The 13,513-nt window shown below is 38.8% G+C and overlaps 1 protein-coding gene across 9 annotated transcripts in view; it reads right to left on the minus strand.

The window, feature by feature from the left end:
* SYTL5 (synaptotagmin like 5) overlaps positions 1 to 13,513 on the minus strand; it is an 80,416-nt gene that overhangs the window by 38,620 nt on the left and 28,283 nt on the right. For 8 of the 9 annotated variants that reach the window (XM_038153864.1, XM_038153853.1, XM_038153797.1 and 5 more), the window contains one exon: positions 5,809 to 6,024. In XM_038153864.1, the coding sequence (XP_038009792.1) occupies positions 5,809 to 6,024 (216 nt within the window). Of the gene's footprint in view, positions 1 to 5,808; positions 6,025 to 6,252; positions 6,281 to 13,513 lie in introns of those variants that run through there. The other variant, XM_038153874.1, reaches the window with a different exon arrangement.

Raw genomic sequence — 13,513 nt, forward strand, 5'->3', positions numbered from 1 at the left:
ATGTGTAATTTCTACCAAAACAGGATTTAGACTGGCCTTCCAAGGTGTTCAACTGATGCTGAAAGCAGTAGCTTTAGAAAAAAAGGGAAACAGTGTTATAAATTGTAATAACAGCAATTTTTTGCATGATTGCTCTTTCCTACACTCAGAACAGCTAGGAAGATTTACATGCAGACAGTTGAGCACCAAATGCTTTGGTATCTGCTAAAGTCCTTCTGTGTTGATTACTAATCCACCTACTCCCATCACCATGGGAGAGGGAGCAGGTTACGGTTCCCTGCTTCTTCCCTTCTGTGATCTCCCACTAAACAAATTAATGACACTCTGCTCAGTTTAGAAATAGAATATAACCTATGGCCTGCCCCTCAAAAACTCAGATTTTCCACTCTCAATTTTGCTAGGCACTTCCTGGTTAAATGTCTCAGTTAATAATAAAAAATCCATTTCAGATGGAAAGTCCCAATTGTGACTTTCAATTATTTCTTTAGGGAAAAACCCCACATTGGTAAAACAGCTTCCTCTCCATTTGATCATCTTGTCTAACTCACATCCACAGCAGATGCAAGACATTCAACCTACCTTCCTTTCCATCCCGTTTCTCAAGTTATTTTACTTCCTCCTCAGAAAGAAAATGTGGGGAAAAAGGCAAAACCAAAGGCTTGATAAAATGCAGCCTGTGTTTGAACATAGCAAAGCCCTCATCATTTACCCTCACATACCCTCATCTTTGTATTAAATTCCACACAGTATTTTCTGCAACGTAAATTAATTCCACTCTAAGTTTTATTATGCTGTGAGGCTATTAAACAGAATTTTTTGACCCTGTGAAAAGAAGGCAAACTTGCCTAGAAGTTACTAAAATAAAATTATAAGAAATCTGAAAAGCATTTGCATACTAAAACATTTGGGAATATCTCTATTTTTAGGCTCCTAATGGGAATAAATGTTCCTAAGTGATTCCGATGAATTTTCATGACATGTTAAGACAGCATAATTATTTCAGAGATTAAGATAAATTTTCCATTACTGCTTTGTTCTGCTGTAATAACTTGGGCTAACTAGACATTTGACATATAAAGGCAGTGCTCTCAGATACCTAGACACACTTGCAATAGGAAATACAGACAGCATCAAGGTGTGGAATCAGCCTTTCAGAAGACAGCTGGAAGAACTTTATTTCCCTCAATTTATTGATCATTTTTTCTGCCAAATTTAAAACACAAATTGATCATAATTTAAGAAAATGCAGGGGGAAGAAAGAGACTTAAATGGAAAGTTCCTCTTGTAACACCCATGTTTGAAACCTCCTGATGACCTCAGTTCCTTGTATGGAGGGAATGGAGCAGAAATCTTCCTCTTTCGAGAGCATCACTACATACAGGCTGGATTTACCCCATTAAATAATGCACCAGCACAACTATCAAACAAAATCACATGGGTAAGGACTGTCTTGTTCTCTGACCTTAGCTGGAGGACTAAGAGTTTGGCTAAACACTTAGCTCTAATCCTTCTTGGCCTGTAAATGCTTTGTCTTGAGACTTTATATTTTCCCTGGTAATCATACCCATGAGGGACAAAATCCAATTAAATAATTTTCCCTTTATGGACATTCAGGGAGATATCCTTTGACAGTAACTCAAAACGGTAAGACAACTTACATATAAGCCTGTTTGTTATATTTAAAAGTACTGATGAATTTCTGTCACTATTCACATTCAAATGTCTTTCCTCAAATTTACTAAATCTCTTTTTTTTTTTTGAAAGCTTTTCAGAATGTAGTAAATGTATTGTAACAAGCTTCCCCATCACCAGAAGCTGTTTTTCAGGCAAGTCTGTCTCTGGAGAAATGGCAGATGAAATGCTTTGAGTATTACTTTAGAGAAGTCGGATTCTCTTGTTGCCAGATGATGTTCTGATTGACAGATGAACAAAGAGACTGTATTATTAAATGAAGTGGTATCTCACCCCTACAGCCACCATCATATTACTATGTTGTGCTTGGGGTTTTTTAATTTGCTCAGATAATAATATTATGTTTTACCACATACTCATAAAATTAACATCTTGAAATTACTGCTCTTTAAATCAAAGTGAGCATACTCACACTTTGCCACTCCTTTTTCCCCCCTTTTTTGGTAGCTGGTCATAAATCCATCCTAACTCTTAAAGCAATAACAACATTTGATCCCAGGCCACATGACAAAATGCCCTTTCACTGCACTGAAAGTATCCCACACTCCAGTGTTAGGACTGGACAGGCAGGAGTCAAAAAGCTCATAAGGAAAGAAATGCCAAAATGTATTAAATGGGACACAGGCAGAAGGTGGCTGATATTACCTACATTCTTTTTATTGACACCAGTTATTTGTTTCTGCAACCACTCTGGATTATCTGTGTAATTTAAGGTATTTCTGCAGTAATTTGAGCAGTAGCTGTCTCTTTGAATGACCACACTCCCCACCCAGATCTTCTCTGACACCAAATGTACTAATTAGGTTTTCCAACAGTTCTGAAAAACTTCTGGGCATATTTCGGCAGGTGCAATTCCTGACTATGAAGAGGGGTTGTACCAGCTACTGCTGTAACCATCACCTTAAATAGCACTTAAAAGACACTCTTGAGTACAATTTGGGGAGCACAGTCATGAACTAGTACAGCACCAAAATTGTAAAGGGTTCACAAACACTTCTCCCTGACTTTTAAGGGTCTCACAGTCTGTTTGACAGCAGACATCACATCACAACACTTTAACCTGGCTCTGCTAATGGATCAGCTCAGCAGGGGCTGGAGTCTATACAGATATCAACATAACCAAGGCTGCTAAAAAAGGGACAAAGGAGAAGGACAATAATAAAAGTTTTTCAACGCTCTCTGGAAAGCATGGTAAAACAGTCAAATTTGACAGACACAAACACTGCATGCAGGTCAATGCTACAGAGCTAAAAGATTTTTCTCCTCTTCCTGCCTTTTGTTTGCTACTTATAAAGCATAAGTATCTCTTAACACCATATTATTTTCTCTTCCTTGCCTTCTGCCTTTCCATCTTGTCAAAGGCCCTATTAAATTAATCAGTTCCTCCATCAAATGTAATTTTAAAAGCCTGAAAATCCTGATTCCCCCTGCATTTCTCACTTGGTAGAAAAGCAGAACTGAAATAATTTAAACGAGAACTATGCACAATGATGTAACTGAAATGCCTTTCCCAAACTTCCATCTCCACACTGCCCACACAGAAGATTATCTCTCTGTGTACACCCAGCAATGTAAAAGACATCTTACATATCATTAACTGTCATGAAGTCTTGCAGAAACACTGCATATGAACAAAACTAAAGGGGAGAGAGAGCTTTCAATTTAAAAAAGATACTCAACATGGACAGAATGTTAGCACTAGAAAAGTTCAGCACTTTGCAAGCAAATGACACCATGGTGTGTAATAACCTAAAGGCAGGCTTCAACCAGAATTAATTGTCAAGGTGGTTGCTAGGACCACTGTGCTTGGCACACAGAGCTGCAGCACAATCAGGGGAAGCAGAGGTCACACAGGTTTTGAGAAATTGCCTCAGTCATCTCTCAGCCCCAGAACAGGACCATCTTTGCTGATGTCATCATCCCAAGAGGGGTTTATCCAACATTCTGCAACCCTTCCAAGTTATGTCAATGTTCACACCATCTAAATTACATCCTTTCACTTCAATTTAAGTATCACATTACTCTTCCTACCCAAAGAAGGGTCTTAGAATAGCCTGTAAGCCACATTCTGTAGATTTAAAACTCAGGTATTTTCTCTTGCCTATGCTAAACTCTTGTGACTCATTCTATTCTCTGGACATCCTGTGTGCTAAGTTTCATTATTTTCTGCTGAACTTTCTCCAGGTGACCAGTATGAATTCTGATACACAGAAATGGGCAGGTACTCTACATAAAAGAGGATTTGATCATGTATTTTATAGCCCATAATTTGGCTTGTACATCAATATGTGATACTCAATTTTTCTGCAGTGGAAAATTCTGTTGATTCATGTTCAGCTTTTATCCAGTACAATACCCGGATCCTTTCCTAAGGAACAGCTGCAGAGACTGTTTTTATTCTCATTTTATGTTTCTGCAGCTGCATTTTTTCCCAAATGGAGCACTTCCACATGCCCATAGGGAACCATCACTTGCTTTACCTTCAAACCACTTCTCTAAATTCTAAACATCACTTTGAAACCCAGTCTTGTCCTTGAGCATGCCTGGAGCACCTCTCAGTTTTATGTCTCCTGCAGGTGTAACCAGCAAATTCACCTGCTGCATCAAGGTCCTTAACTAAAATATTTAACAGTAATAAGTCAGGAAATATTCTGCTCTGTATCACTGGGGGTTTTTAAAAGGTTTTTTTTTTTGTTTGTATGCGTGATGCTTTTTTTGGTGTTTTTGTTTGTTCGGGGTTTTTTTGGGCTTTGTTTTCTTGAGCTTTTTTTTTGACAGTGAAATGTCCATAACCACACTGGGAACAGAGCTTTACAGTTTTCCAGGCAGGTCTGCAATCACACTGGCAGCATTTATTCCAGGGCACAGCTGCCCTAATTTGTCAGCCTATTAGAAAGGAACAAGAGAGAGTATCAAAAGGTTAACTTCAGCCAAGTTATAAGACAGCAACCAATCCTCCTCTGTCACCTGTCAAAGGTGGAAATTAAATTGGTTTTGACATTATTTGTTCTTGAGCCAGCTCTTACTCCTCATCCTGTCACCTTGTCTCGGCTTTCAAACAACACAGCTACTGTTTGTTTCAGTGTTTTTAGAGAAATTAGAGGTAGTGTGGCAGGGTCAACAAATCCATTTTTCTTTTCTTCATTTTTAAAGAGGAGCATTGTGTTTGCTGTTCTCCATGCTGTTACCTCACTCAAACCCCATCACTTCTGAAAGGCACAGCACTGACATTATCTCATGAACTGCCTGAGGCAAAGTACAGGGAGCTCAGCCAGGCCTCTACTGATTTAAAATCATTTCACAAATCAAACAAGTAAACATTTTCTGTCTTAAGAGGCGACACACTGTCCTTTGGATGCGTCCCACTGGATGCAGAGGAGGTTAAGGCATCTACTTAAAAATGGATGCAACCCTCTAAAGCTCAAGTTTTTAGACACAAACCCTAAACTCCTTGCTCTGCTGTGTTAATTTTTCACTAATTGTTTAGGTAGCCAAAGTCTTGACAGAGCTAGTGATTTGGGTTCACTTCCTGAAACAATTTACCCTTTCTGATCCTGTTAGTTTGAAGGTCCGTTAAAAAAAATTCCCTCCATTTCTTTTTTATTCCATCTCTTTCTTACATCATCCAGTCCTTACACCAGGATACATAACTGAGTTTTGTCGCCCAACACATTTCTCCTTTCCTTCATGGTTATCTGACCAAATCAAGCTAAAAACCCCCATATTACCAAACTAATCTTTCCTTCATGGTTACCTTACAAAATCAAGCAAAAAAAATCCCTTATTACCAAATTAATCTTTCTTCCTTCATGGTTATCTTACCAAATCAAGAAAAAAAATCCCTTATTACGGAACTAATCTTTCCTTCATGATTATCTTACCAAGTCAAGCTAAAAAATCCCATATTAGCAAACTAATCAAGTGAATTATTCTTCCAAGCCTTTGGAAAACAAGCTCATTGAAACTGGCTTGGAATTGGGAAAAGAGTGCAGCAAATAAAAGCCCCAGCTAAGCCTCTCCCCTTGTGTATTCTCTGTAAGGGGATGTACAACGGTAGCACAAAACCACTGCCAGGGCTGTAAGCTCCACGCAGGTCATGAGAAGTGCCCAACTTACGCGATCTTGGCACACACCGAGCACTTCCAGTGGCCCTCGGCTCCCAGCACACGGCAGGAGCCGCAGACCCGCAGCTGGCAGGTCTGGCACAGGTCTCCCCTGTCAAAAATTAAGCCCAGGCTCTTCTGGCAGCGAACACAGACCCTGCTGCTGTCCTGCTGAGAGTGGCGGTTTCCACCTTTCCTTCTCACCTCCAGAAGCTCATTTTTCAGTTTCCTAGAAGTCAAAAAAAAAAAATTTAAAAAATTTAATTTGGAGATTCAACTCAATGATCTGTAAGAACTTATTAACAGATTAAGATTTTATGCTAAAAATACAAGACATGAGTAAGTGCAATTCTTTTTGTTGTTACATTTGCTGTATTTCTTGATACACATATGACGCAGAATAAAACTATTCCCCAGCTGTCAGACATGCAGTCAAGAGGAAAATCTGGTAGATCACCATGAGTAAATGCAGATAGCTGAGCTGTTCTGGACAACTGATAAACCATCTTTGCTTGTCCTTCATCAATAATTCAGGTCATGTTGAGCCCAGGTTGACAGCAACTCAGAACTGAGACTCTCCAGTGCATGCACAGAAGGAAAAGAAGAAAATATTTTCTGCAATTAGTGTATATATTTAATAATATGCCAGTGCGGAGTTAGGTAGGAGTACTTATGCAATTGTGTACCAGGTATTTAAAGCCTTAAAAGAGCCCAATGTTATGCTGTGATACCACAATCAAAGTAAAAAGGGAGAATGCCACTTCAAATAGTGTGACTTGCAGATCTTACCAGTTCTACCACTGAGTCTATAGAATAAAAATATTTGTGTTTAAGACTAAATTTTGAAGTCTGCAGTTTCAATGGCCAATGAGTTGGCTCCTTAACAAGAAAACAATTGTGGGATGTAACTCAGCTCAGTGGCTGCTAAATTCTTTCAGTTTTACATCCCTGGGTGTTGCTGTGTCCCCATTACCCCACGCTTCCCTACGCTGTCTTTCATGCCCATCAGCAGCCAGGAGCCCCCAGTATAATCCCTCAGTCATGAAGCACTCCAGCTCACTGAAATCACTATCTCTGTACACACACAGGTGCTTAAGGGGAGGATTTAAAAACCTGCTGCCACCTTCACCTAAAGATCAGAAAAAATGTGAGAAGAAAACCACGTGGAAGATAAAACCAATGAAAGATTGCAGGCTGCAGCCCAGTAAAGGAGGCCAGGACCATTGCTTGGGCCACCAGGGAGTCAGCTCTGACAGAATTAGGTTATTTGTGGATACACTGCCCTGCTAAAAGATTGGACAGCATTTTGCTTCCCACTGGGATCCCATGAACAGCAGCTGCTCTGCAGCCACCTGACCTGCAGATGCTCAGCCTGTGACAGCTCTAGAAAAGGGCATATCCAATCCCTCCAGGCAGCATCTGCAAATCCCAGTCAAGGGTTTTCCTCTGCTGGCCTCTATCCAGAAGTGAGTGCCTCATCCAGCTTCAGACCCTTCTCCCGCATCCAATCCAAACAGCCTTTCTCTCATGCCTGAGCCTTCAAAACTCTGTTCAGGCTTCATCTGCTTTCTTGGTACTTTGATAACTGCTATTGCAGTTTATTGATTGCATCTTACATCTCCTCACTTCTTGCAGAGATGCTTTTGCTGCCAGGCACGTGTCCATTTCCTTCTGTGAGTCAGCTTCAAGTGTTGCGCTGTGCTGTGAAAACTGCCAGTGGTGCTGGGTGTTGCCACTGTGCATAGAGAAGGGAGATGATCCCTATTTTTGCCAGCCCCATCCTTGGATCTACCTTCCAAACATCAAAAGAGAACTCATCTACTTCTTCTGGACTGAGAACAAAAGGCAACCCACCACTAGCATGCTCTTGACCACACCATTTTCAAAGGAGACATCACATCTATCTGCTTGAATAACAAATACACCTTCGGGTGTTTGGGAAGGCATCTAATTACCACTGAGTTTATGGTCACTCACTTCTCACTAAACATCAAACAACATTCACAAATGGTTAATGATTTACTGTCACCCCTCCAGCAATGTGGAGGTGTCACAGATAAAGTGCTGTGCCACATGGCCACTTCGAGTACCAGCTGACCTTAGGGAAATTTGTTAAGATTGATTGTGCTTTCACACAGTGAGAGCTATTGCAGCACTTTCCAGGTTCAAATTCACCTTGCCCTGGACTTTTGCAATGACCTCAGGAGCTGGAACTCCAGAAGACCTGTCTGACCTGTAAGGACTGAGGCCAAGAAGGCATGGTGCACATTGGCCTTTTCCACATGCTTTGTCACTGGGTCCTCTGTTGCACCCAGCAGCCGGCCCACACCTTTCCTTGCTTTCCTTAAGCCTCCCTCCATTTTCTCAATTGCAATGTTCTCCTCTTCATCTCACCTAATCTGATTGCCAAACTGGATCACCACTTCTTCACCTGATCATTGGTCATTCTCTCTCTGCCTCATTTTTTCCGTGGTCTCCTGTCAAAATCGTGACTTTTATACAGCAGAACCCCTGAGGAGTGTTCAACAGAGAGTCTTTAAGAGGCAACTGCATTTTTACTTTTTATTCAGGTCTGCAAAGATTGGTCAGTCACATACCAAAGAACTAGAGGCACAAATAATTCAGTTCCAGGTTCTTTTGGCACTTCAATGTCAGCATGCAAACCAAGCACCTGATCCTCATCCAAGTCTCAGAGTAACTCAGAAGATGAATATTCTTAATCCTCAAATCTCAAAAGGGTTAGAATACTATGCACAAGCAAAGGGTTATTTTTTCATAATAGATTCATTTCCAGTGGCTTATTTTAGTGAAAAAAAATTAAATCAATCATGACCCATTGCATTTCAGGAACTTGACATGCAGTTATTGGCAGTTGCTATCTTTTTTGGAATAACCACTGTGTCCTGTGCACTGCATCCAGGTGCCTAATGGTGAAACAGAGCCTCCACTGAACTCCTTCCACTCCAGCCTTCTCCCTCCCCTCTGCAACTTTCAGGCCCTTTTGTGCTTAGTTATTAGAAGTATTATTGGGCACAAAGTCTGTTTTAAGTAGTTCCAATTTAAAATTAGGAAATGTCTATAGGCTCAAAACAATAAACAGAGCATTTTTAATAGTTTACTTAGAGATCAACATGTTGAAAAACTTATCAATGTTCTTGTGACATTAAAAAGACATTATTCCTACTATTCAGTAGTGGTGATTGCAACAGCATTTCCCAGTGCTTATGTGAAACACAATCTAAAATTCTTATCAGGTGATAGCTGACCTGCTAAAAGTGGAAATTCTGAGAAGTGTTTGTTTTCTTATTTTTGAATATAAATTGCCTTTGATGACTTCCAGGGAACTGAGAGAAAGTAAATAAACCCATAGTTTCTCCACTCAATTAAACAAATAAGAAAGAAAAAATAAAAAATAAAAAAAAAAGAAGCAAAGAGTTCATGGAGAGATACGCTGGATATGAGCATTCATTTGAGATTCCCTATATTATTTGTTGAGCTGAACTTCTGATTGACTGCAACAAACTTATTTATATCTTAAGAAAATAAAAAATGAACTGTCTCAAGGGCCAGGAAGAGCAGGAGGAGGTGGGTGAGTAATTTGAAAAACTCCATCATCATAACAGTCCCTAAACAAGCCCAGCTGAGCTGCACTGCTTTCACTGTACTGAAAAGGGATAACAAGTGCAGCCTGTAGCTGCACTGACTTCACCACTACCTTTATTTCACAGGGCAGGAACCAGCTGGATTATAAACACCCAGTCTCCTTGTGCCAGTCTAACATTTGCATTCTCCATAATTTTAAAGGAATACATTTAAAGACAGAGTTAGATATTTTTAATCACAAATATTAAACAAGAATTAATCTTTATCCATCTTCTCCTAGTAATATGAAAGGGAAAATAAAACTCAGCAGAAGGCAATTTAATAGGCTTCTGAGAAAAAGAATCCTATCACTCATTGAAGTTTCTAAACCTTTTATTACAATGGCTGTTTGATGAAAGATAGCTATTAAAAATAAATTTGATTCTGTCAAGTTTAACAGAATATATAGCCATTTTTCTAAACCATGAATTTATATTAGGATCCCTCTACTCTGAGAAAATATGTCAAGCACGTTGGAGAAGAGCTCTGTTGTAACCAGGATTCCAGGTAACACTGAATGTCTCAACCTGATCCTGTCCAAAGGTGGGCTAAAAGGCCAATGTAAAATACAGCAGGAAACAAAACAGAGAAAAAAAAAAAAAAAAAAAAAAAAAAAAACCCAGCCAAAGAAACCTACTCCAGAATTCACAGCTCTTGGCACAGCTGCCAGAGGCACAGGAATCCCTGAAGAAGTCGGGTCCTTCCCTATGGATGCTGAAAGCAATGAGGCAAAGGCCCTTGTTCCTTCACAAATGCAGCCTCCAGAGATGAAATATTCTCAACCCCTATAACACTGCAAAGAGGAAGCAAGGAGAAGCCTTAACAGATCCATTTCCTATTAAAAGTAAGCTTTACCCTTGAGAATATTTATCCCTCAAAAGTAAAATAGCTATACTGCTGCAAGAGGCAAGACATTCTTTGCACAAGCCATTCACTTAAATGAATGCTATAATTTCCTTTAACTCTGTAGACATTATCCACTTGCTTTATGTTAGGTAGCTTTTCCTTTAATACCAAACTGACTGGTTTGGATGGGTTTTTTCTATTTTAGTAGGATTTTAGAAAACTTTATTTTGAATTTTTTTCACCTTATCTCATCTCCATTTAAAAAATCCCAAACCAAACAAACTGTTAAATGTAATAGCATACATAATTCCTGAGTTTTACTTTCAAATTTCTCCTGGGTCTTCTTTCTCCCCGTTTCAAAACCCTTTTTCCTCTGAAGATGTGGAGCAGCATAATCCAAGTACACTTAATTTTATTTTGCCATACTTAATTTCCAGAGTTCAATGGGTCATAAAAAATTGAATTAAAAATAAAAAAAAGGCAACCCTCCCCCTCCTTCAGTCAATTATTATTAAAGAGTTTGGCAGGAAAAAAATTTACTTCCTTTTGTACAGACGAATCGAAACATCCTTGTTCTGAACCTGTGCAGCTGCTAACTTCAATACTAGAGAATTTTTCTGTGCAGGAACTGGCATCAAGATACTTGAGTATGAGGAAGAAAGGAAATTTTCTTTCCAGACTGATTGTCAGTACCTTCTCCAAATTCAGCCAAGATTCCCTTCACTGTCTGGCACAGTATGCATAAAATAAGAGTAAATATTATTGACTGTTCACAAAAAGAACTGGGCTATTACCACCTTCCATTGAGGTCTCCTTGCATGGTAAAATATGAGTACCTGAAGTATTTTTTATACTTACTTAATAAGCACAGATTTTCACATTTTGTTTATGTAGCAGATCAATGTGTTAAAAATTGTGTTAAGAATACCCAAGTATGGAGGCACATCAATGACAACACAAGGAGACAAACAAAGAATGAATTTGTGAAGAAAAAGAGATCTGACATAAGGAATGACAGAACAGAGCCCTGTGAAAAGAAGGAAAGGAGACATGGGAACTGAAGTTATACTGGATATCACGATGATGGCAAACTTCCATAGATGAAACTTTTTCTGGGTAACTCGCTCACTCATCCTCTCAAACAAAAATGGCTACTAAGATTGGAAAAAAAAAGCCAAATAGATCCCCTGTTTGTTTGTTGCTAGCCCTTAATAAAACAGGTTCTCCCAGCATATGAACATTAATCACCATGAGAAATTCTTTCACTACTGCAGGATCGTGGTTCTCTAAGAACACAGGACAGCAAAATAGGCACCTCTACCCTTTGAGTACTGGCAATAGTAACTACCCTTGATGGAAAAGCCTCTGATTCAAAAAATAACAATGTATTAGACTGTGTTAATACAGTCTACACCTCACAAATGACTGAGCTGCCAGACAGGAATTTTGCAACCTCCAGGTACAAAATGGTCAAATGGCCAACGCGTTTTAATGCAAGGGCTCTCTCCTTCAAATTTATAAGCAGTTTTACAGAAACACAGACCATGCACCATATTATATAGGTTATCCTGCAGTCATTAGGTGCTTATAAACAAATCCAAATGTTTACTCAGCAGATAAATCACTTCCCATTCCCAATCCTCTAACTTCTGCTTTTCTGAAGTACTTGCCTGTAGCTACCACATGGTGGTATCCATGCTAACAATTTCTCCTATATTACAATGAAGTTAATGCCATAAATTGTTTCCATGGATCTCTTTGGACTGATAAGAAGATGTCATTTTAGTCAGACGAAAAGATAGGAATGCTAACTTTCCTTGTCAGCACAGATCTGGGGCTGGTGTAATTCTTACACAACTTCTGGCAACCTAAATGCTGACAGAGGGGTTCAAGCAACAACCCATTAAAGCCTTTTACTTGGACAAAACTGCAATTTTCTCAGCACAGCAATTATTACTTTATCTCCTCTAAAAGCATGGCATTCATAGCTCTGCTCCATAAAGAATGGAAAGGAACTTTGTATTTTAAACCCTAAGAAAATAGTTAAGGTAAGAATTAATGATTTTACTCAAATAATCTTAGCAATTGAAAAAACATGATGGTAATTTGACTGACATCAAAAACATCATAAGGCAATTTTTAGAACCCTGCAGGTTATTTGTACAAGTAACCTATTAACAGCTTCAAATCAATATTCAAAGAAAACATCCAGTCATGCAAGATGCAACTTAGAGTTAAGAACATAAATCATTATCTTTATTAAGGAGGTTGATTATTTGTACTACCAAAACTAGATCTCAGAAAAAGAACTCGATGACTTCTGTGTTTGTCTCTCAAGTGAGTGAAATAATTGTGCATCAAACAAAAACACAAGAAGAGCCACCTGCACTCAACAAAACGAGTATGAGCACCCATAGTAAAAACAGCCCTTAACCATTTCATTATTAGAGCATCCTCCCACATTTATCGTTGCTTTCATGATGAACAGAAAGGTCTTTTTAAGCTACAAGGGCTTTTGAAAACTAATAGGAAGAGAAAAAAACAATTGTCAAGATAAATTCAGAAAGAGTGGAACAGTACAATGTACAAGGACAATGTACAAGTAAGCATCTTCCCAGAGTGGAAATGTCTTGAAAATAAATAAAAAGGGACTTGTTCTTCTGCAAAGTACTTCAATAAAGTATATAACAGATTGCACCAAATGGAATTTTAAAGACAACAAATGTTCCCCTGAAGTATGCTTATAAGCCATGATTCTAGATTCTTGCCAAGTAACATTGAGAAAGAAAAATTAAAAAGTCTCATAGGAAGCAGTTAGCTATCAAATTCTTTATAGTTTTTATACTCTGGAAATCTCTTATAGACCACATTCCACTGTTATCAGGCAAGGTATGGTCTAGTGACAATAAATACAAAGCCCATTGGTTCATACACAGGTGCTAGAAGTATGCATAAGCACCACACTGCATTAGTTATTCTAATTAGTATTTTATTTCAGATTAATTTGGTTTTGAGTATTTCATTTCTTTCATTTTTACCAAAATTCTGATAAACCAATACCACCTGTGACTTCACTGAACTGTGCTGAACAGTGAACTCCCTCCAGGAGTGCTGCAAGTTCCCAGACTCAGCAGATTTGGCAGAGTGAATTCCAGCAATGCCATAAAAAGCAGAAAACTTGAGGGGTTAAGACATTATATTAAAAAAAAGAAAAAAAGAAGAAAAAAAGA

Source organism: Motacilla alba, chromosome 1 (assembly GCF_015832195.1).
Source record: "Motacilla alba alba isolate MOTALB_02 chromosome 1, Motacilla_alba_V1.0_pri, whole genome shotgun sequence".
Lineage (NCBI taxonomy): Eukaryota > Metazoa > Chordata > Aves > Passeriformes > Motacillidae > Motacilla > Motacilla alba.